Source organism: Vulpes lagopus, chromosome 3, assembly GCF_018345385.1.
Source record: "Vulpes lagopus strain Blue_001 chromosome 3, ASM1834538v1, whole genome shotgun sequence".
Lineage (NCBI taxonomy): Eukaryota > Metazoa > Chordata > Mammalia > Carnivora > Canidae > Vulpes > Vulpes lagopus.
Window position 1 is genome coordinate 101747628 of NC_054826.1, and position 24420 is coordinate 101772047.

At 46.7% G+C, this 24420-nt stretch overlaps 2 protein-coding genes across 4 annotated transcripts in view; both read left to right on the plus strand.

Moving 5' to 3' along the window:
* The first annotated feature begins 1321 nt into the window (after positions 1 to 1321).
* RADIL (Rap associating with DIL domain) overlaps positions 1322 to 24420 on the plus strand; it is a 68660-nt gene continuing 45561 nt past the window's right edge. For all 3 annotated transcript variants that reach the window (XM_041748922.1, XM_041748923.1, XM_041748924.1), the window contains exons 1-2: positions 1322 to 1429; positions 5590 to 6188. In XM_041748922.1, the coding sequence (XP_041604856.1) occupies positions 5654 to 6188 (535 nt within the window). In that variant the 5' untranslated portion in view covers positions 1322 to 1429; positions 5590 to 5653. The remainder of the gene's footprint in view (positions 1430 to 5589; positions 6189 to 24420) is intronic.
* On the plus strand, positions 17095 to 21428 carry PAPOLB (poly(A) polymerase beta). Its single transcript, XM_041748927.1, has one exon. It carries the CDS (start codon positions 17276 to 17278, stop codon positions 19202 to 19204), a length of 1929 nt encoding a protein of 642 aa, XP_041604861.1. The 5' UTR covers positions 17095 to 17275; the 3' UTR covers positions 19205 to 21428.

Here is a 24420-nt window from a genome sequence, read left to right on the forward strand (position 1 = left end):
CCCTTCCTGGATAAGGTGTGTTAGCTATCTTTTGCTGCATAACAAACTTCCCCAAACTCAGTGGGTGAAATCAATAAGAAACATATATCATCCCGCAGTTCCTGAGGATTGGGAATTGGGGAGCAGCTTTGCTGGATGGTTCTGGCTCAGGGTCCTTCATGAAATGCAATTAGCATGTTGGTCAGGGCAGCATGCATTCAACTGAAGGCTGCTGAGGCTGGAGGACTCACATTCAAGATGGTGCATGCATGTGGATGGCAGGTTGGTGCTGGCTGTTGGTTTTGCACCATGTGGATCTCTCTAGGGCTTCTGGAGTGTTCTCCCAATATGACAGGCTGCTTTTCTTAGAGTGAGTGATCCCAGAGAGAGCAAGGAAGCCACATCCTTTATAATTTAACTCCAGAAGTCACACTGTCATTTTGGTGAGATCTTAGTGATTACACAGATCAGCCCTATCCAACACAAGAAGGAACCACACAGTGGTGTGAAAACCAGAGGGTGTGAATCATTGGGGATCTCCTGGGAGGTTGGCTACCACATAAATAACACCTGATCTGAGTCCTAAAGGAAGAGTGGGGATTGGCCAGGTGACGAAGATGAGTGTTAGGGTTGAACTGTGTCCCCTTCAAATTCATAGGTTGAAGCTCCGACCCCTAACGCCTCAGAGCAAGACTATATTTGCAGGTGGGGCCTTTAAGAGGTGATTAAGTCATGAAATGAGGTCATTGGGGTGGGCCCTAATCCACTATGACTGACGTCCTTGTAACAGAAGATTAGGACACAGACACACACAGAAGGATGTTCATGGGAGGACACGGAGGAGAAGGCCAAGGAAGAGGCCTCGGGAGAAACCAACCCCGCTCCTCCTGCAGAGGCACCACCCCTTGAGCTGCAGGCAAGGGTGGGCTGCTTTGGTCCCTTTCTCCGCAGTTAGCCCCGCCCTCCCCGGGAGACTTCCTCCGCCCTTATATTCGAGGCCACGCCCATATACATTAATTGGCCGGCAGGTGGCGCTAGCGCTCAGCCCAACTCCTCACCAACTCCGCCCCCACCAAGGCCCCACCCCCCCGGGGACTTGTCCTCATCCATTGGGTGGCCGGCAGAGGGAGGCCCCGCCCCACGAGGCCCCACCCCTCACAGGCCCCGCCCCGTCCGTTGGGAGGCCGATCAGGAGTCCCCGCCCCCTCACAGGCCCCGCCCCGTCCGTTGGGCGGCCGGCAGGAGGCCCCGCCCCCTCACAGGCCCCGCCCCGTCCGTTGGGCGGCCGGCGGGAGGCCCCGCCCCCTCACAGGCCCCGCCCCGTCCTTTGGGCCGCCGGCAGGAGGCGCCGCGCCACGCGCGGGGCGAGGGCGCGAGGGCGCGAGGGCGCGCGGGTTAACGGCAGTGTGGGAGCGGCGCGGGAACGCGGTGGCGGCGGGCTGTGCCGGAGGTGAGTGCAGGGTGCGCGAGGAGCGGCAGCCGGGGTCCCGGGGCGCAGAGCCGGCCGGCGGGGAGGCCGCGGGGCGCGCGCTGGGGCAGCGGGGCCCTCACGGGGCATCTCCCGGGCCGGGCCGGCCAGGCTTGTCCGGTTGCCATGGAGACCGGCGGTGTCCCGGCCCCGGGCGCGGCTCCGGGGGTGGGGAGGGGGCGGGACCCGAAGGGGGCGAGCGCGGGTGAGGGCGGCCGGCCCTGCAGGTTCCAGGGTCCGGCTGCGGCAGCGGTGCCATGGGACTCGGGAGTCCGGCCCCACCACTGCAGGGCACCCCAGGGCCTCAGTCTCCCTGGTGGTCCCTTCGAGGGCGTCTGGCAGCGCGGGCGCCGCGGGGAGCAGGGCACCCGGGGCCGCGCCCTCGTTCCAGGGTCGGCGTGACATCCCCCCTCCACCCGCCCACAGCTGGTCCTGGTTTTCCTGCTCACACGGCGGCGCGTTCCCCCACTCGTGTGCCAGCTGAAAGCATTGTCTCCCAGCTATTTCTGTACCACCTCCAGCCCCTCGACAAATACTGCATCTAAGAAAACAGATGCTGAGCTGGAGCTCCTGGGGGCCTCCGAGGAAGAAACTGGCTTCTTTCCCATCAGGGAGCCGGTTGATGGTGGGAGGCTGCAGACCCGCCTGCTCAGCAACACCCCCCACCCCCCCCACGCACGCACACTCACACACACTCACATACACACTCCCTGTTAAGTGTTTAGTTAATCTGAATTGCCCAAAAGAATTTGCAAGTTGAGGGTGATTACAGGTGTCTCCAGTTAGCACCTCTTGTGCATTCCAGAGAGGAGCCAGTCCTTAATCCAATCGGTGGAAAAAGTCCCCTCTCAAGAGGGTAGCATGTCAGAATTACATCTGATTAAATTATTTTTGTATTTAAAAGCATTGCTCTGGCTAGAGCTCTCAAAACAGGATTTATGGACGGTGCGGATAAAGCAGAGCCTGAGAGTCTACCCTCTTCCTTCCCTGTCCTGGTGGAAATTCTAATGAGTTCCACATTGTGGTGTTGGGCTGGCCATGTGTCTCCACCCATTTCGTCAGCCCGGCACTGACCTCACTCATTGCACTCACTGGGGTGACTTGAGCTTGTTTTCATCAGAAATTAGATTCTTCCTGGAGAACAAGAGAAAAACATTGCCTGAGAGGTGCAGTAGCAAGTGTCCTACACGATTGGTCCTGTTTCCCCAAATATTTGTGTGAAAGAGGAGTGGGCAGCAAAGAGAAAGACAGGTCATGCCTCCAAAACCCAGATTGAGTTACCCAGGGCACACCCCACTCTGTAGGGTGTACCTGCGCTCTGGCCCTTGCTAGGGACCATCTGGCACAGGGGGACAACTAGGTCATCCTCTGCATTCTGCAATTGTGAAGGATGCTGGCGAGGGAACACGTGGCCACCATTGGTGGCTGCTCTCTGAAAGTGGCCACAGAGAGAATGACCATGAGGAGAAAAAGGCTCCTTGGCCAGATAGACCAGGATTTGTATTTGCTGGCACTTCTGGGGCTTAAGAAGGAGCTTCAGAAGAGAACAGATAGATCACAGTCTGTCCTACATTTTCTCTCCTCTTGATGTGATTTTGCTAACTTTGCCTTGGAATCCTGCTGAAGAGAAGGGAGGGGAGCTCGTTTCTGAGTCCCTGGGAGGGAACCTAGCAGCTGTGTAAGCTTCTGTTTCTTGTTTATTAAAGCAGAGTTGTATATGCTTCAGAACTTACAGAACTTTGGACCTTGTGCCAGGCACAGAATAGCATTCCCCTTCTATGCTGTACCTGGGTGCCTTCCTTGCAGTTTAGGACATCATATTTAAGTTCACATTCAGACATTTCGAAAGGCAGCAGCTTCCAAGCCTCTGGGCCACTTTGGGTTTGGGTCAAGACCCTGGGGCCAATGCTTGGAGGGGGAGGGGGCCAGGTAAGCAGGGCGTCTATGGAAGGTTCAGGTACTTTGCGAAGGCCCTAGAGGCTTCTGAGCTGAGGTGTCCTGAGAGGCAGGGTTGTGTAACTCTCAGAAGGCTCACATCGGAATGGGCTGCTGGTGTGGCGTGCAAACTTGGTATGCAGGTACTATCCAAAAAGCTTCAGCTGTGTTTGATGGGCCCATGCGGGGAGGCCAGAGTTAGAATTTCACAAGGAGGGCTCAGTGGTTTAGCACTGCTTTTGGCCCAGGGCATGATCCTGGAGACCCAGGATCAAGTCCCACGTCTGGCTCCCTCAATGGAGCCTGCTTCTCCCTCTGCCTGTGTCTCTGTCTCTGCCTCTGTCTCTGTCTCTCTCTCTCTCTTTCTCTGTGTGTCTCTCATGGATAAATAAATAAAATCTTTTAAAAAATACTTAAAAAAGAAAAGAATTTCACAAGGAGATGGGTCACACATTTCTCAGGGGGAGAGAATTGAAGCCCTGATTCATGGAGACTGGAGAGAACCCCAAATGCTTGTTCTGTTTAGGAAACTGACTGCTTTAAGAGAGTTCTAGGCTTCAGGAAGCTGGTGTATAATAAAGAGCTTTGCGGGGGGGGGGGGGGGGAGCATAAATAACAGGCTATAGAACACGAATGTCCTCCACCCACCCCCAAAGAGCAAACATTAGTATTTGGAACCTGCTCTTTGGTGCAAGAAGCTGTCAGAACCATTTTGAAGATTTGGGGCTTCTCTGAGGATGTATGGTGGCTGACAGACCCAGGCTGGTCTAGAGGAGTTGAATGGCAGGTCTGCTTCCAGGCTTCCTCAACGAAAGCCCTGGGTGGAGTGAGAGACTTACAAAATGTGACAGAAGCCTCTGTGGAGCTAGCAAGAGGCCCAAACACAGGTCCACTGTGGGTTCCCTTGGGGTCCATGTGGGCCCTTTTGTTTGGGGGGCTTCTCAGTGATGTTCTCCTACCCCACGCACACAGCTTCACTTCCAGAAAGCCTTCTCCAGTGCCCGTGGAGCCAGGAGTGGGTCAGGACAGGACCCTGACTTCAGCTGAGTGCCGTTTTTCTCCCAGTCACAGAGGCCATGCCCACTGCTGTCCTCACTGGGACCTGGGCCACTGTCTCCAGAGCCTTGAGAGAGTAGACATTTCTTGGTTGGTCTGCTTTTGGGTTTGGTGAGCACGTGAGCAGAGAAGCGGGATGCAGTAGTCAGGAGATGGGTACAGTTTTTCAGTGTCCTCTGCCTGTTGCAAAGTCTCTGTGTTCATGAAGCAGAGACTGCCTTCTTGCTCCCACAGTGCTTGGGCAGGGAGCAGGGGGCACCTGGTAAACTTAGAATTCTAGATCCTTCAAGCTCCAGGTGCATCAGAATTATGATTTTATGACACACCAAAGCGTCCCTGAGCTGTTTCTAATTTCCCCAGCAAGATCGCATCTCTGGCTGGGACAGGGCCTGAATACCAGGCTGGATGTGGTGGGTGGAATGCATACATTCCACTCATGCCTCCCCTGGTTCTGGAAGAGCCCTTTTGTGTCCATTGTACTCGTGTGGACCTTGTAGTGCTGCTATCCTGAGGAAGCAGCTCTTCCAGGCCACGGCCAGTCATGGAGGAGCCATGTATCGGGGATCTATGTGCAGAATGTCTGATTACTCAGTACTCTGTTAACGTGTCTGTGACTTTGCCTGTTTGCCTGGATCCATTTGTGCTTGGGTTTCATTCCCCGCATTAGAAGCTGTGGTGCAGGAGAGGCTGAGCTTAAGGGGATTGGGCTTGCTGCCCTCTGTGGGCTGCCTCCTACGGGACCGGGCCAGCCCTGCACGATTCTGCTAGGCAAGTACGCTCATCCACATGCCCGCTACCACGATTTCTTGGCTGCCTGCCGCAAGGGCGTATGTGCCTGGCTCTCCTCAGAAGTCAGAACCCTATGGCAGAGCCTGTCTTACCTTTTGGTGACCTCATCGTGCTTCCCGGTAATGGCTTTCCTTGAAGGGTGCTTGAGGCCATTGGAACCTGCTCTGTCCCCTGTGGTTCCTGCTGGCTTCAACTGTTTTCTGACTCAGGTGCTTGTGGCACTTGGCCGGATGTAGCATGCCTGCTGGCTCTGTTGTGAAACCAGGCCCTGGGTGCCTTATTGAGTCATCAAAATTCACTTGAGCCTTGATTGCTCTTGCCACTCATGATGGTCAGTGCTAACCCTTATGTTTTTCTCCCAGGACACAGCCTTTGCCCTGTCATTGGCCAGAGCCCTCAGTCCTTGTCCATGACGACTGGCCCACCATGTTTTATGGGACCCACTTCATCATGTCTCCACCCACCAAGAGCAAGCTGAAGCGGCAGAGCCAGCTGTTATCCAGCGTGCTGTCCCGGACGCTGAGCTACAAGTACCGAGACCTGGACACCACCTTCTCTAGCCTGGGCGCCAGCGATGACCCTGCAGAACTCTCTACTCAGCTCTCGGCCCCTGGGGTCCTGAAGGTGTTCGGGGACAGTGTCTGCACGGGTACCCACTATAAGAGCGTCCTGGCCACCGGCATGTCCAGCGCCCAGGAGCTGGTGAAGGAAGCCCTGGAGCGCTATGCCTTGAGCCCAGAGTGCGCCAGCCAGTATGTGCTGTGTGACGTGGTGGGCCAGGCTGGTGACCCTGGGCAGCAGTGGCAGGCTGAATGCTTTCGGGTCTTTGGGGATAACGAGAAGCCCCTCTTGATCCAGGAATTGTGGAAACCCCGAGAAGGCTTGTCCCGGAGGTTTGAGCTAAGAAAGAGGTCAGACGTGGAAGAGCTGGCAGCCAAGGACGTGGACACTCTGACTGCAGGTGAGGACGGGAGAAGACTCAGGGGCTGTGGAAAGCAGGGGCTGGTGGGGGGAGAACCTAAAGGCAGAGGCTTAGGGATCTCTTTGGGGGAAAGCTCAGTAAGGTGTGTTTGCTCCGTGATGGCGTTTGAGGACTTCTTAAATTCACTGTTTTAATTGAAGCTGCCGTGGAGACTGCAGTTCATCTATGCTGCGGGACACGTGCTGGTGCTTTAGCGGCTCCTGCTGCCATCTTGCAGTCATGTGCTTTAGTGCCAAGCGGACACCATACATGCTGTGCCAGTGGAGGTGGCACATGTGTTATGGGAAGTCCGGTAGTACCTGCAGTACTGGGCGAGCCTTAGGGACAGTGCAATGAAAGGACAGGGGAGGAAGTTGAGTCTTCAGAGGTGACAGGGTGCACCGAGTTTGCATGAGTTTGTGGGTGCCTGGGGCACTTGGCGACCTGTGGGGCCCTGCTCTGCGTCTGTCTATTGTTCAGTTGGCGGGAAGTTGATGACCTTAATAGGTAAATGCCATAAATCATAATTTTCTTCAAATGCTGAACAACTCTTAAACGTATGTCAAATCATATTTGACTTTTTCTTAATTTCCTGGAGAAATGGTGGCTTAATGCAAAAAAGGGACTTGTCCTGAGTTATCATTTGATTTCATGATGCCCCAGGGTCAAAAGGGGCCTTGAGCATTCCTGACCTGTTGAGTGTGTCTCTGAGGTGTTGTAAATGTTCATTTTCATGAGCTCTGCTTCTGCTTTGGGGCCTGCTTTGTACCGTCAGTGTGTGAAAAGGAGCAGGGTGGTGGGTCAGTGGGTCTCCCAGGGTCTGGGGTCACTCAGGCCTGATGGGACCTTTGAGTCTCACAGTCCAGTCTCACAGTCTCACTACTGGCATTTAGCAGTAGTGACCCTCTGTTACTTTAGGCAAAGTAGCTCACCTCTTGTGGCCTCAGTTTCCTGATCTGGAGAATGGGGGCATGACTTCAGCCTCGTGTTAGTGACATAGAAAAGCACTTAGCATGGTGCTTGGCAGATGCCAAGGAGTTGAAATTCTGTATCATTATTAATGTTTCCTGTATGTGGTAAGCAGCTTGTTCTGTGTGCTCCTAGGCAGAAGTGTGTGGAGGACAGAGTTGGGGTTCCTTCTGACAGGGGGAGTTAATCCCTGATGACATTGGGAGTTACTGGCATGCAATGATGATTAAAAGCAGGCCCAGGTGGAGTTGGTATTGTTTCCAAGCCTCTCTGGACCAGCACCCCAAACACCCCCACCCGGCGGGCCTAGGCTTTGGTTTTTCGTCTGGCCCTGTCTTGCCTCCCACGAGGCCAGGCAGACCTGCTGAGGGGCCTCACTGGTGTTCAGCTCATGGTCATTGTCCTTACTCAGGGCCTTGGAAAGATTGCTCTGTGTTGTACAATGATGGCTGGTGGGGAACCAGGGGCCAGATGCCATCTCCCGACATGGGACCTTGTCTCTTGTTCACCAGCCCCTTGCAGATGGCCTTCCCTTTACGTGAGTTGAGGCAAGGGAAGGCCCCATTGCCCATGGCCTATTCAACTTGGTGTTGGTTTTGCAAAACCTTTCAAATAAAGAGTCTATTGAACAGGACCAGTCTCACTGACACACTTCTTCAGGCTGGAAGCGGGTTGTGTTACCTGCCTGAAGCAGGCCTCCTAGACCCCAGGGAGTCAGCCTTTGCTGCTGGCCTTCTCTTGGGGTGTGGTCTGGGCACCCCAGGGCCTCCTGACCATGCTGTCCCCCTTGCCTGTGACAGTAAAGACAGTGCGGTGAGGCCTGCGGAGGCTATGCCTTGTCCGAACTGACCCCAGAGAGCTGAAGAGGGTGTTACATGTCTTTTGAGGATTCTGTGCCAGGTTTGATAATAAGAATCTCAAGCTTGTTGGTCTGGCTGCTCGGGAAGACTTTGCCCCGTGTCTCCTGCTTTATATGCCTCCCATCGCACCCCCAGGGCCTGCTTGTCTTCTAGAGAGTGGGGCCTAGCTGGCCTGTGTGTGGGCATGAGGCTACGTGGTGGCATTTGCACAGGTGAAAGCAGTGCCTACAGAGATGGGGCGTTTTCGTGTTTAGGATGGTGGTGAATTCTGCGGGACAGTGCTCCACGGCTTCTCTGTTCTTCTTTCCCCTAAAGAGCAGAAGAGGTTGACCCTACTCTTCCAGTGAGCCAGTAGTCTACCTCATCTGGGAAAAGTGGTGGAAAGGGGAAGGGACTGCCTGTGTGTGCATGTACACGTACGTGCCTATGTGCACGTGTATGCATGTACATATGTGCACATGTGTGCGTTATATGTGGTGTGTGCATGCACATGCATCTGTGTGTGACTTCACACCGGCCTTCTCAGGCTTCAGGTTACTGAGCACTGCCATCATGGTTTTCACCAATCCACTGCCCGTTGTCACAGTGAAGGACTCACCCCAGTCATTAGTGAGTCTGGGCTCACTGGTACTGGTTTCAGAATGAGCTATAGCCAATGCCCAAGGCATGCATCCTGGCTGCTCTTTGGAGTTGAGGAGCAGCTGGGAGTGGGTGCCGGGAACTCACCCCAGGCTGTTCTCCTACTGACTCGTTGGGGTCCCCTCAGAATCAAAGCCTAAAAGAGGGTGTGCCAGATGCTTCCCAGAGGCATTGGAGCAAGAATCCTTGGGGCTTTCCTTAACCATTTGGACCATTATTATGCACCCATAGTAATGCACTCAGGCACTTTGGGTTTTGTTTTCATAAACACTGTCTTTTCACAGCTGCCAGCTTCCCCCTGATTTCCAGAGTATCAAAATATTGTGCATCCGCTCTGGGAGAGAGACTGCTGGTATAGGTGGGGGCGGCAAGGACTCTCCTACTTGCATATCCCCAGAAGGCTGGTGTTTAGCATCAGGAGCATAGACAGGGCTCTGGGTCCTGTCACTGACATACAGATGGTAATCAGGTTCCCTGCACTTTGGGGAGGAGTGACAGCTGGGCCATGTGGCCTTTATCAGTGGCTTGGGAAGGCGAGAGAAGGTTCTTTCATGTCTCGGGGTGGCAGAATATTTAGCCTAGATTTTTCAAGCTTGGCCTCACTGACATTTTAGGCTGATGGTATGCTGTGAGGGCCAACCTGCATATTAGAGGGTAGTTAGCAGTTCCAGGCCTCTGCCCATGAGATGCTAGCAACACCTCTACTGGCTGCAGCAACCAAAATGTCTCCAGGCATTGGTGGCTGTCCCTGGGGGCAAACTTGCCCTTGCTTGGGAACCACAATTTGGACCTAGCAGCCTGAGCTTAGTTGGTTGGCCAGTGGCCATGTACCTTTATGATCCTCAGGCTACACCCTCTGTCTTGTGGCTCACTGAGGTACTTGGGTGCCTTGAAAGTCCAGTGTTTTGAGGGTGACATGCAGAGCTGCTTTCTCTGCTCCTGGGTGCCTTTTTGTGTGGTGTACATTGCCCTCAGAGACTTGGCATTGTTCCATTCCCAGCAGGCAGGGTCTCCTCCTTTGCTTTGGGTGTCCCCTGGAAATCAAGCAAGGTTAGAGTGTGTCAAAGCTTCTGTGACTCAAGGTGTGCAGGCTATGCCATTGCAGGGCATCTCTGCCTCAGCCCTTGGCCTTGGGACTAACCACCCTTTGAATGCCTGTACAGTGTGGGTCATACAGTAGATGCTCATTAAATGCCTCTTGATGCATGTAAGGAGAGCAAGCTCCTCTTGAAGTCCCACATCATGTGTGCATCTAAAACTCCAGGGTTGGAATCCATTTTCTTTGCCAGGGGATGGGGCAGGGAGGAGAGAGGGTGGTGTGCTGACGGCAGTCCGCAAGTGCCAGGGTTTGAGTGACGAGGAATTTGCCACTTGGGCACCTGACAGTGCAACCCACCAGCTTCTCCTCTCCTTCAGGCCCAGAGTGGCTGGTGGGGGCAGATTATGTCATCTCTGAGCGCGCCTGACTTTGGGTGTGTGGTTCCTCCCACTTCTCCATCCATGGATGTGCAGATGGAGCCTGGACCCCCATGACAGACAGGGATGTTGAGGCTGCATGGGAGCCCTCTGGTGTCTCTACCCACTGACTGTGCACCATGAATTCTGTCCTCACACATCCCCTAACCTCTCTGTGCTTTTGATATTTCTCTTCTGCTATGAATCTGATCATTAAGAACTCTCGGGATGAAGGAGGCGATTTCGATTTTCTTCTTTTGTTTAGAAGTAACTGCCTTGTAAGTCTTGCGTGAGATTCCTTTGAGCATATTCGCAGGGATAAAAATCATTGTGGGCAGCATTTATTGTATGTGATTTGGTGAAAAGCAAGACAACTGCTAACTTTTCTCATCAGTCTAAAGTAATTGAGCTTAAAAGACATTTTTGAGGATTTTTAATTCAAAGAGAACATAAAGTTGAATGGTTATTTGCTCGCAGCCCATCTCATCCTTTAATTCACTGTGTAGATTTTTTAAAAGTTCACAGCCTTCAGTTCCACATTGAAGTGCAGCATTGGAAGAGGCTTAACTGCCTGCTCCCCTAGGCTGGATGGTGCCCACCCCGGGGCCTGGCCAGCAGCACCCCCACCTCCCCAGGGATTCCAGCCATATTATATAAGGAGCCTCCAAAGCTTAACACAGAACACACAAGGGGAGGTCACAACTGGTGTAAAATGTCTACAAGATGTAAAATATAAGAGGAATTGGCTAAGGTATGGCTGGTGTGGACATTGCAGGGAGGGAGGTGTGTACCTGCGGGGATGCAGGCTCTCCTGGGGAGTTGGAGCCAGAAGGGATTAGGTGTCAGGTGGAGGGGTTGAGCAGGAATACCAGACATCTGTTAGCCATTAGATCTGCAGTTTATCTTTCTTTACATTTGGCCCCCAGTTGGGATGCTCACAATGTGACAGTGGATGTTTATTGGTTGTCATGACTAGCTACTGATTGTATAAACGAAATAGCACTTAACTCATATTTTCTAAAACCTCTTTATAGTTTTATTGAAATTGATTTTTAAATTCTGGAAGAAGTATATTTTAAAAAAAATCCATTAGCCAGCATTTGCTCTCTAACTAGTACAGCAAATTCTCCTAGTCCTTGATGCCTTCTCTGTCATACAAAATTGCAACAAAATGAATCAACCTCTTTAAAGTTGTCTGGAAACAGGTAGACATAAAAGCAAAATTTGGAATTTGGTTAAATGGGAAGAGAGATCTCACTTGATCCAGTTAACCATGTGAAGCATTTCCAAGAAGTATTAACATATTAACAACTATGTTTTATTAACATTTAAAGCATGTTGATAGTTGTTGGTTCCCAAAAGTGACTTATAATTTTGGGGAAAGATTTTGGAGGATATATTTAATCATGTAGGATAGTATCTCTTATTGGTTTTAGATAATATATTCACATAAACAGAGAATGCTAGTCAACTAACTCTTTTTTTTCCTTTTGATGGTTGAAGTGGCAGAAATATTCTTAGAGGTCTTGAACACATGTTCAGATGTGTACAGAGTGAAAGCAGTAAATGAGGCCCAGGTCCGCCTTCTTTGCAGTGCTGTTGTTGCACAGACTGAGTCCATCTTTATGAAAGGATGCCCAAGATAGGTTTGAACAAGATGAACAGGGATAGGGGAGATTGACCTCCTTAGCTCTGAGACATGTTTTAAAACTGTGGTAATTCAAGGCATGTGGGTGTGGGGGCAGAAACATCCAAGCAGATGGAGAGAACACAGTAGAGATGGGAGAGGCAGATCTGTGTGGACTGACTCAATGGGAATTTGGTGTGATGTAGGGTTGCATCACAGAGAGTAGGGAAAGGATTTTGTAAATGGTGTTGGGATAATTGGCATCAGCTAAAAGAAAGAAAGAAAGATTTCATAAGATGACTTAAAAGGCACAAACCATAAGGGGAAAAGGTAGATGGATTTGACTGTGTAAAAATTTAAACTTTCTGTTCAATTAAGGACACTGTAATAAGATTAAGATCTACTGTGGTGCTATAAATTTCAGTTCATTGCTTTTGATTGAGTCATAGTTTTCCATCATATACATATACCACATTATCCTTTCCCCAAGTCATGGGCGCTGAGGTTTCATCCAGCTTCATCCTACTATAAACAATGGCAAACACCCCACCCTCTAGAGGTTCTGTGTAGAGTTCTCTTAGTGTATTATCCAAGGAATGGAATTTTTGTCTTGTAGATATATCTAGTTTTTTTCCTAGTAAGCACTGCTGGACAGCAGCTTCTCCAGAAAGACAGCCATGATAATGGCATGCTTTCTTGTGAGGCCCTTCCACATCCTTAGGCACTGAGTATGAGCTCCTGACCACAAAAATCTCCTCTGGAAACACTTCAAATCAAAAGGTCCTATAATGTAGTGGGGTACTAGAGTCATGCAGCCATGACTCCCTGTAGCCAACTGGTACGAGTAGCTGTAAACCAAGTCATGAAATAATTTCCCAAAAGTAACAATATGTAGATTTGAAAGTGACCTCTGTCTAATCAAAATTCAAGTAATAAGTCTTCTGGTTATTGATTACCAGGGATTCGAAGGAGAAAGAATTTTTCTGTGTTCATTCAGTAATTTATCAGCAAATATTTGTTGAGTGCTACTCTGTTAGGTGCTTGACTAGGGGTGTGTGTGTGTGTGTGTGTGCGCGCGTGCATGTGTGTGTGTGTATATATATAGAGAGAGACGAGAGAGAGCGAGCAGTTGACAAAGCAAATCATGTTCTCATGGAGCTAAGAGTCTAGTGGGAAGTAAAGGGAAAGAAACAATCACAGGGAGAACATAATTACAAATTGTGATAATGATGGAATATTACTCAGCCATTAGAAATGACAAATACCCACCATTTGCTTCGACGTGGATGGAACTGGAGGGTATTATGCTGAGTGAAATAAGTCAATCGGAGAAGGACAAACATTTGTCATTATCATTTGGGGAATATAAATAATAGTGAAAAGGAATAGAGGGGAAGGGAGAAGAAATGGGTAGGAAATATCAGAAAGGGAGACAGAACATGGAAGACTCCTAACTCTGGGAAACTAACTAGGGGTGGTGGAAGGGGAGGAGGGCGGGGGATGAGGGTGACTGGGTGGCAGGCACTGAGGGGGGCACATGACGGGATGAGCACTGGGTGTTGTTCTGTATGTTGGCAAATTGAACACCAATAAAAAATTATTATTAAAATAAATAAATCTTAAAAAAACCAAATTGTGATAACGCTATGGAAGAAAAGCACATGTGCTAATTTAGCATGAATGTTAGAGAATTCTGAGGAGATAAAATTTAAACCAATCTCAAGGATGACAACATGTTAAGCAGGTGAAGAATAGTAGACACTTGGTGGGGTGGGAAGGGCCTTCTGGGCAGAGGGAAGAGTACTGTGTACAGACTCAGGGGTGAGAGACAGTGAAGCAAATGCAATGCATTAGAAGAAGGCCATTGTGGCTAGAGTGTGGAGGAAAGCTGTGGGCAGTGAGGCTGGAGAGATGGTTAGGGGGAAGACAAGCTGGATTGTTAGGTATTTTAGACTAAGTATAATGGGAGGCTACTAAAGGGATTAAAAGACCACTCTGGCTCCTAGTAGAAAATTCTCAAAAAGGTCAGTAATAGGAGATTAATTAGGTTACTATAGGAGTCTAGATGAGTAGAGTTATGAGGGAATAGGTAGGGAGAAGTGTATGAATCCCAAATGTATTCTGGAGAAAGAATCAACAATATTCATAAATGAACTAGATGTTGAGTATAAGAAAGAGGAAGGTGTTGAGAATGCCGCACTCCCCAGTCCCAAAGACAGCTGCTCAAATTCATTCAATCATATCCTTTAATCAAGACACTCAAGGAACACTCGTATATTTCTTTCCATCTTAGGATCAAAATCAGGAAGGGACCTCTGCACAGTTGGGTGGATGGGGATGCCATTTACTAGAATGGTGACTACTGAGAGAGAAAAAAATTATATAGGGAAGAGTAAGCTCTCTTTAAACCAGGTTAATAAAAAAAATAAAATAAACCAGGTTAAGTTTCAAATACTCAATGGAGGTGGTAGATTGGAAGTCAGATAATATGGATCTGGAGCTTAGAAGAGAGTCTGTTATGGGCTGCCTGGGTGGCTCAATTCAGAGTCTGACTCTTGGTTTTGGCTCAGGTCATTATCTCAGGACTGTGAGATCAAGCCCCATATTGGGTTCTGCGCTTAGTGGGGAGTCTGCTTGGGATTCTCTCCCTTTCCCTCTGCCTGTCCCCCCATTGTGCACATGCTCTCTCTCTAAAATAAAATCTTTAAAAAAGAATGTGTTACAAAAGCTTATATTAAGCTGTAAATAGGTGATATTTAAAGCTGTGAAAATTGAGATTATCTAGGTAGTGAATATACATATGATAAGAAGAAATAATTTAATATGGAATCTAGAGAATCACTGACTTTAGAGGCTAAGTAATGCAGGAGCAGTCAGCAAATTAGGCTGAGGGGAGGCCTGAGATGTACAAGATAGCACAAAGAGTGTAGTGCCATGGAGGCCAAGAAGAGGCTATTATAAATAAAACATAATTTAGACCATTAGATCCATTGGATTAAGCACATGGAAGTCAACAAAGACCTTACTGATGGCTGTGTTGCTGGAATGTTGAGCATGCAAATCATATTGAAGTGGGTTGAAAATTAGGTACTTCTATTTCTTGCAATATGTGGGATTACTTATCCTAGAAAATCTTTCTATATAAAGTACCTGAAAGTGTTGGTTGAAATATTTTTAAAAAATTTTTTAAATTTCAGATCTGCTTTTTTTTGTATATTTTTTATTGTTCGATTTGCCAACATATAGCATAACACCTAGTGCTCATCCCATCAAGTGCCCCCCTCAGTGCCTGCTACCCAGTCACCCCAACCCCCTGCCCACCTTCCTTAGTTGAAATATTTTTAAAAATCTCCTTTAAGAGGCATAGTTGAGTAACCAAGTAAATCAGCAGGGGTTAAAAAAAAAAAAAGAGGTACTTTGAAACCTCAGAATCTTAGCTGATTTTATAAGCTCTGGAGGCATTTGCGAGTCTTTGTGATCAAGAAACTTTAGTTTAGGGATACTGGGTGGCTCAGCGGTTGAGCTTGAGCATCTGCCTTTGGCTCAGGACGTGATCCCAGAGTCCCAGGATCAAATCCCATGTCGGGCTCCCTGCATGGACCTTGCTTCTCCCTCTGCCCCTCTCTCTCTCTGTGTGTCTCTCATGAATAAATAAATAAAATCTTAAAAAAAAAAACTTTAGCAGCTACATAAGAAAGAGACCTAGAGCTTCAAGACGTAAAGAGGCAAAAAAAAAAACATAAAACAAAAAACCCTAAAGAGGTAGGGAGTTGGAACTGAAACCCCCAGATATGGTTGCAACTCTTGAATGGCAGACACACTGAATGAAAAGATGGAACAGGAAGAATCTGATACCTGAGGAAAGGAGGTGACAAAGTATTCTCTTTATGTGGGCTCTGGGTGGGAAAAACTCTTCCCTAGAATCAAAAACCACCCTTCCTCTCATATGTTTGGGGTTCAAAATCACACTACTCAGGTGATTTGGCTAGTCCCTGGAAAAGGAATTAAATTACAGTGTACAATTTGATAGTGTACAAGGACGTCTCATGGAAACAAAGCAAATCCTCTTTGGAAGGACATCCAGGCATCCCAAGCCTCACCAGAGATGAGCTCACAATCCAAAAATTACAAGACAGGGGATCCCTGGGTGGCGCAGCAGTTTAGCGCCTGCCTTTGGCCCAGGGCGCTATCCTGGAGACCCGGGATCGAATCCCACGTCGGGTTCCCAGTGCATGGAGCCTGCTTCTCCCTCTGTCTGTGTCTCTGTCTCTCTCTCTCTCTGTGACTATCATAAATAAATAAATAAAAATTAAAAAAAAAAAACAAAAATTACAAGACACATGAAATGATGCCTGAGTTAGTAGAAAACAAGTTAAAATCAGATTCTCAAGAATATTAAGAATTGGAACCATTAGTTATAGAATATTAAGTAAGTTAAAAATGAGGCAGGGAAGATTTAGAAAAGAACAAGATAATGGTTTTAGTAATTAAAAATGTTAAGTATTATTTTTTAATGTAAGTATTTAAATGGATACTTCAGTGATGGGCTTAAACAGCAGACTACAACTGATAGAAAATTGGAGAGTTGAGAGGGAGATGTGGCGTCACCCACGAAGAAACAGGAGCTCAGAGACACGGAGAACCCAGTGACTCTATCACATGTCTGCGTGAAGAGAATCAAGAGAATGGTGTGGAGAGGATAGTCCAAGGACATGCCTTAGCTTCTTCCGAAGGTCATGGAATGAAAAGCACGAATTTTATGGTCCATAAATCACAGTGTAAGGTAAATGAAAAGTTTATCTCTTGATACCAGTGGCGGTCCTGAAGGACACTCAGGGCAGGGAGGATTCTTACAGCTGCCATTAGGAAAAGAGAGGTGACTGGGTCAGCTGAACTGCAGATTTCTCAACAGAAATCGTAGAAACCTGAGGCGGCAGGTAGGACCTTCCAGCTGGGAAGAACAGAACTGTCAGCTCAGAGTTGCAGAGCCAGCTATGCCACCAGCCAGGCACCCACCACGCAGAATGCAATGGGAGGCGCTTTGCACAGCAGACCCTCACTGCGAGGGGTTTCTGAAGAATGTGCTGTAGGACGAAGGCCACTTGAAGCTGCCCCTGGAGAGGAAATAGATCGGAGGCGTAAGAAAAAATGGTGATCAAGGGACTAGATGGTAGGTGTGTGTAAACCGTATGGACGAAGCCAAGAACAAGGCATACCCTTTGACCGCCTGTACCCGCCAGGGTCCTGCAGTGGAACCTAGGAAACTACAACTCCCGTGAGGCTCCGCGCCACGCGCAGGCGCCGTAACATACGTGGCGTGCGTGGCCATTCTAGAATGCTGCTCCGAGGGCCCGGGCGCCATGTTGAGGCCGAGGGGACGGCTGAGAGGCGCTTGAAGCGGCGGGAGCGGAGCGGGAGCGGGTTGGACCTGGGCTGGTAGGAGCCCCGCCCCTCCCGCCTCAGTGGATCATGACCCGGGCAGCGGCCGTGGAGGTCGCGGTGGCGGGGGACGTGGCGTGGCAGGGCCGGCGCTAGAGATGATGCCGTTTCCGGTGACAACCCCGGGATCACAACAGACGCCGCCGCCTCCCAAGCACTATGGCATCTCTTCCCCCATCAGTTTAGCAGCCCCCAAGGAGACTGACTGCGTACTTACCCAGAAGTTAATTGAAACCCTAAAGCCCTTTGGGGTTTTTGAAGAGGAAGAGGAACTGCAGCGCAGGATTTTAATTTTGGAAAAATTAAATAATCTGGTAAAGGAATGGATACGAGAAATCAGTGAAAGCAAGAGCCTTCCACAAGCTGTAATTGAAAATGTTGGAGGGAAAATCTTTACGTTTGGTTCTTACAGATTAGGAGTACATACAAAAGGTGCCGATATTGATGCGTTGTGCGTTGCACCGAGACATGTCGATCGAAGCGACTTTTTCACCTCGTTCTATGACAAATTGAAACTACACGAAGAAGTAAAAGATTTAAGGGCTGTTGAGGAGGCATTTGTACCAGTTATTAAACTGTGCTTTGATGGGATAGAGATTGATATTTTGTTTGCAAGATTGGCACTGCAGACTATTCCCGAAGATTTGGACCTGAGAGATGACAGTCTGCTTAAAAACTTAGATATTAGATGCATAAGAAGCCTTAACGGTTGCCGGGTGACAGATGAAATTTTACATCTAGTACCAAACATTGACAACTTCAGGTTAACTCTGAGAGCCATCAAACTGTGGGCCAAATGCCACAATATCTATTCCAATATACTAGGCTTCCTGGGAGGTGTTTCCTGGGCCATGCTAGTAGCAAGAACTTGCCAGCTCTACCCAAATGCTATAGCATCAACTCTTGTACGGAAGTTTTTCTTGGTATTTTCTGAATGGGAGTGGCCAAATCCAGTGCTACTGAAAGAGCCTGAAGAGCGGAATCTTAATTTGCCTGTATGGGATCCAAGAGTAAATCCCAGTGATAGGTACCATCTTATGCCCATAATCACACCAGCATACCCACAGCAGAACTCCACATACAATGTGTCTGTTTCGACAAGGATGGTCATGATTGAGGAGTTTAAACAAGGTCTTGCTATCACACATGAAATTTTGCTCAGTAAGGCAGAGTGGTCCAAGCTTTTTGAAGCTCCGAGCTTCTTTCAAAAGTATAAGCATTATATTGTTCTTCTAGCAAGCGCACCGACAGAAAAACAGCATCTCGAATGGGTGGGCTTGGTGGAATCAAAAATCCGAATCCTGGTTGGAAGCTTGGAGAAGAATGAATTTATTACTCTGGCGCATGTGAATCCTCAGTCATTTCCAGCACCTAAGGAAAATCCTGAGAAGGAAGAATTTCGTACTATGTGGGTAATTGGGTTAGTGCTAAAAAAGCCAGAAAACTCTGACATTCTCAGTATTGATCTCACCTATGATATCCAGTCTTTCACAGATACAGTTTATAGGCAAGCAATAAATAGCAAGATGTTTGAGATGGATATGAAAATTGCTGCAATGCATTTAAAAAGAAAGGAACTTCATCAACTACTGCCTAATCATGTGCTTCAGAAACAGAAAACACATTCAATGGAAGGTGTCACTTTGACAGCTTTGAGTGATGGCAGCCTTGACTTGTCTGTAGCCAGTGAAGACAGCATGTCTGTGCCCTCACCTACTGGCACTATGAAGACCAGCCCAGTGACTGGTAGCTCTCAGTGCAGAAATAGTCCTGTTCCTACTGTAATGGCTGCATCTGTGACCACCGTACAAATTACTGAAGTTTCCTTGCAACAGTTGAATCCCAGTGAAAGCTTAGGGGGTGCATCGAGTGAAAGCATTCCTCAGACTGCCTCACAACTAGCCCTTCCTCCACCACCAAAGCCCACAGTTGCCAGAGTTGTTTCTTCAGCACGTCTGGTAAACCATCCACCCAGGCCTTCAGGGAGTCCTGCAACCAACATAGCTAATCCTATTGTGGGAGTCTAGGGGACATTCTCACCTCATAAAGGACCAAGGAACTTGAAAAGGAACAATCTCATAAAGAGACAAGTACAACTCCATTGTAAATTACTCAGACAGTGCTGGCCTTGTGGAAAACACCCAGGACAGAACTTTCTAATATCCTGGCTCTCCCTGCAAATACCATTCCTGTTACCAAGAATTCAGTAAGACAGATTGAACTATAAAAACAACCTCAAGGGTCCATAAACTATATCTGCCAACTCAACCTGTTGTCTTCAAATTCTAAAGGAGGAGAATGAAGGGTGCCAAACTAGATTTGACTCAAACTAGATTTAGCCTTATTTGGTAACTTTCTTTATTTGGCTAATCTTGATCAGAAGTCCAGGTTAGTATATGAAGCTAGAAGTACTATTATAAATATGTCAGCAGCAGTTATGATAACTATTTTAAAGGACTACCCATAAAGAGAAAAAAAAAAACCCTCCAACTATATTTGTACCCATGCCTGACATCTGGACTGGATTTATGTTTGATGCATTGTTGGGGAAAATTTGCAATACAAACTGGTATCAGAATTCCTTATACTGATGATGCACTTTATGTATATTTTTATTAGAAAGTAGAACTAATTTTAAGTTTTTCAGCTTGATGAATTTTAGGTTTTTTCCTGAAGAGTTTTTTTCATTATTAATTGTCAATTGGATACCATTGTGGGTGCAGTGTGTACCAAACTTCAGAAAAAGCATAGAAGTCCATCTTGCTCAGTTCTGGTGAGGTAGCTGTAACCCTTTAAAATGAAATGTCAACTCATAGGGTATATATTTGACATTGGAACAGTAATTAGTAGGTCTTTGGCTTTTCTGGGACACAATCAAGAAATTATATGTTGGTCTTATCTGTGGAATTGTTTTAGAGTGCATACAGTCAGCAGTCAAATACCAATTACTGTCTCAGAACTAACAAAGATCCATATTCTCTTGCATTTGTCCTAAAACAAAAAGCTTTTTGCCTCTCCCCTGCTTCTCTTTGCTTGTATGTACAAGGTATGCTTGTATGTTGATTCATTAAAAAAAAAAAATGCTAGTATATTTTTAACCGTGATAGAAAACCAACAATCCTGTGGCAACACGGTACAAAACACTGGATTTGGGTTCTATGGCTAATATTTTACTAAAGTTTTACCGAAAGTAATGAATTGGGAAACATGTTATTGGTCTTGGATGGCTGTTTGAGCTATACATATGAGAAATTTTGTATGCTCCACAGAGTATTTGCTTATGATAAAGTTAATTTCCAGTTTAAGCATGTAAGCAAAAAGGCATTTTCTCTAAAATATTTAAACCAATTTTTATTTTTAAAGGACTCACTAAAATTTATCAGTAAATTTCACATGTAAAAACATTGAAATACAAAATGGTTTCTAGCAAGTACTTGACATCTAGTCAGCTTTCTGTTTTTGTTTTATCCTACGAGAGATTAGGAATACCTTCTTTTAAATTAAAAAATGAATGGCCACTCATAATTAAGCAGCAAAACATCTGTGTTTAGGACACATGAATGGCAACAGATGTAGATGAATGGAAACTTGGTCTGTCTGAATCTAGACACAGCGAGCCTGACAGGTTTCCCGGTTAGCCTGGTTCTGATTCCTACCCTCCCCCAACTGTGTTCCTTTCTACCATGTGTGCATTTTTCATGTGAAACTATAATTTCTTAAACCCTTTCTCTATCCTTCTAGATTAACTTTCCACAGTTGGAATATAGTCTTCCTTTTAGGCTCTGCAGTAACTGAGGCTTTCTTTTTACCCCTACTTTGTGATGTCGAGTACACAGTGTCCCTATTGCCCACATATTTGCCTGTGCAGTCAAGATATCTTGCCCTTCTGCTACAATAAGTTGGGCAAAGTGTGCACAGGAGCTGTGTATTTCAGATAGTTGAGGTGTCTGGCTGGAATTGCCAGGCACAGATGTGGTCTTGTCATTTTGTTTACACATTGGGGGAAAATTAGTTTATTAAGTGTTTCATGTAACTATACTTGTTTAACCAAGCTGGAAACTTGGGAGTTTTCTAGTTTTCGTTAACTGAATATCAGACTAGTTTTTTCACATGATGTACATAGTGTCTCATGGCAGGAGTTGGCTTTGTTTTATAGAACCTGTACCCCTTGTATTTTTCAAGCGCTATTTTGGAAACAGATGATGTATTTCTCCATTGAAAACACAATAAAAATAAACAGCAAAGAGGCAAGGAAAGGGGTTTAAATCTGACAATAAGAGTTCAGATGCTCTTACATTGTTGTGGAGGAGGATAAAGACACTGCTGAAATTTTTGACTTTATTAACTCTAGAAGTCATGTTATAATGTTGGGAACATGTGAAAAGGTTAAAGCTTTTATAAGGTAAAAAATGGAGTGAAAAAAATTTTAAGGAGGATAGAGGAGGAGGATAGAAAAAACAGGTAAAAAGAAAATATCGTCTAAGATGATGGAAATGAAACCAAATATATGTCACTTTATATAACAAATGGACCAGACTTCCTGACAAAAAGAGTGTCAGATTCCATGGAAAAACTGAGTGCAGCTGTTTGCTATTTATGAGAGACACATCCAAAATGCAAGATACCAAAGAATGGAAAAAATACATGCTAAGGAAAAGAAACTGCTAGAGTGACCAGGTCATCCAGACAGATTTCAGAGCAGAAGTAACAACTAGGGACAAGAGTGACCACTGCTCTAATGATAGAAAAAGTAATATACCAGGAAAATGGAACAATTTAAAACTTACTCTTATCTAATAAACTAACCTCAATATAAAGTAACATAACAAGCAAGAATCAGCAGAAATTGCTGAAGTGTCATTGTTAAGATTTTTATTTTTTATATATTTTTTAAAGATTTTATTTATTGAGAGACACCGAGAGAGACAGAGAGAGAGGCAGAGACACAGGCAGAGGGAGAAGCAGGCTCTACCCAGGGAACCCGATGTCGGACTCGATCCTGGGTCTCCAGGATCAGGCCCCGGGCCAAAGGTGGCACTAAACCACTGAGCCACCTGGGCTGCCCAGTTATAGAAGATTTTAAAGCAGCCCTTTCATTAATTGATATCAAGCAGACCAAAGAAAAAGGGGGAGGGGAACAGTTTTGAGCGCAACAGAGATTGGCAGGCTTTTCCTATAAAGGGCCAGATAGTAAATATTTTCAGCTTTGTGAGGCCATATGGTCTTTGTCTCAACTACTTAACTCTGCCTTTGTGGAGTACAGGAAGCCAGAGATGATATGTAAACAGATGGCCAGGGCTGGATTTGTTACCCATCCCCCCTGGCCGGTGTTTGTCATCCCTGATCTATTGGACATTTATTATAGTACCTTCCACCCAAAAATTGGAAAGTGCATATTATTCTCAAATAAGCACTGGGCATGTGCAAAAATTAACCTCCTGCTTGATCAGAAAGTAAGACTCAGCATATTGTAGAATATCTGATTCACAGAGCATGTTCTCTGACTACAAAACAGGTGTGTTTTTTTTGTTTTGTTTTTGTTTATTAAATTCAATAACAAATAACTTAGGGAAGAATTTCCTGAAGAAGACAAAAAAAGCTCAAACCATTAAAGACTGATGAACAGAATCTCTTAATTGTATTAAATAATGAACAGTGAAAGGTGAAAAACAGGCTCAAATAGGGAGATGTTAGAATACATAAAACTGACAAATGATTACTATCTGGATTGTATCAGGGATGCCAAAAACAATCCGTTCAAGAACAACAGATTTTACCTAATAAAACCTGCGCAAAAGAAATACATCAGTGTCTCAGAAGAGAAGCTAGAAATAGACTGCACAGAAAGACACCCCATTTCATTAGCAGCGAGGAAACATGACTTGAATGCATAGAAATTTGTCTTACCGAATGTCTGACAACATCCGGGCTTGTGGAGGAGGGGGAGCTATGGGAGCTCTAACGCAAGGTCTACCTAGGGGCGAAATGCTGTGTTCCTTTTGGGAGACAGTTTGGACTTAACTAGCACTGTGGGCCTGCTTGGGCCTGCCTCTGCCGCTGGGCTGGGGGGCACTGAATCTTCATGGTGCCAGTCTGTGGGCCCCTCTGCAGCTTCATCCAGAACTCTACACGCCTCTGATGTTCTTCCAGTATTCATGCAAATATTGTTTTCTACACGTGCCATGGTGTCAGAAGAGTCAGGAAGCACTCTCCTAGAGACTCTGTCCCATGGATCACCAGGAGAACAGTATGGGAGTTTTGGTAGCAGCATTTTGTAATAACTTAAAGCTTGAAATAACCCACAAACCCATAAGTGGGGAAGTGGATAGATAGTGGTGTATTCATGCAATGAACAGTGTAGAATTGTGAGATTAAATGAACCATAGCTACGTGCATCAATGTAGAGGTGTATCAGAATATTGAGGAAAAAAGAAAATAGCAGAAAAATAATGTTATACTAAGTAGAGCAGTATAACTTAACGTTACAAAAATGTGTGGTCTAACTGTAAATTAGGAAAAAGGGAATGTTAATCACAGAGTCCAGGGTAGTGGTTTCTTTTGGTGAGATGAGAGGTGGGGAGAAGGCAGAGAGCTGTAGTTTAGAGAATATAGTGAGCCTAAAATGAACCAGCCTTTTTTTTTTTTTTTTTTTAGATTTTATTTTGTTTATTTATTCATGAAAGACACAGAGAGGCAGGCTCCTTGCAGGGAGCCTGATGCAGGACTCGATCCCTGGACCTGGGATCATACCCTGAGCCAAAGGTAGATGCTCAACTGCTGAGCCACCCAGGCATCCCAATGTTTCATCTTTTTAAGTTAGGTGGTGGATGGAGCAGTATTTATTTTTAGTCTAAGTTATAAATGCTTTCATATACGTGAACTATTCTCTGTTCAGAAATCAAATACCAAAGTGGTATCTTAGAAGCCTCTGCGTCAGTCAGGAGCTGCATTTGGCCAGGTAACTGGTGAATCCAAGACAGGTTTCTTTTCCTTCACATTACAGCGGTGGTAGGTTCAGGGCCAATAGGTGGCTTTCTAGGTCACCAGGGACCCAAGGCTCCTTCCACGTTCAGTCCTACCATTCTAGTTCATTCCTGCAGTCTGGAAGATCCCCTCAAGTACAGGATAATTACAGGACCACTGCCATCACATCTGCGTTGAGGACAGGAAGAAGGCAGGAAGAGGGGGCCAGGCAAAGGTTATCCCTGCAAACCGTATCCTCCTCCTGTGGAACTTTCCTAGA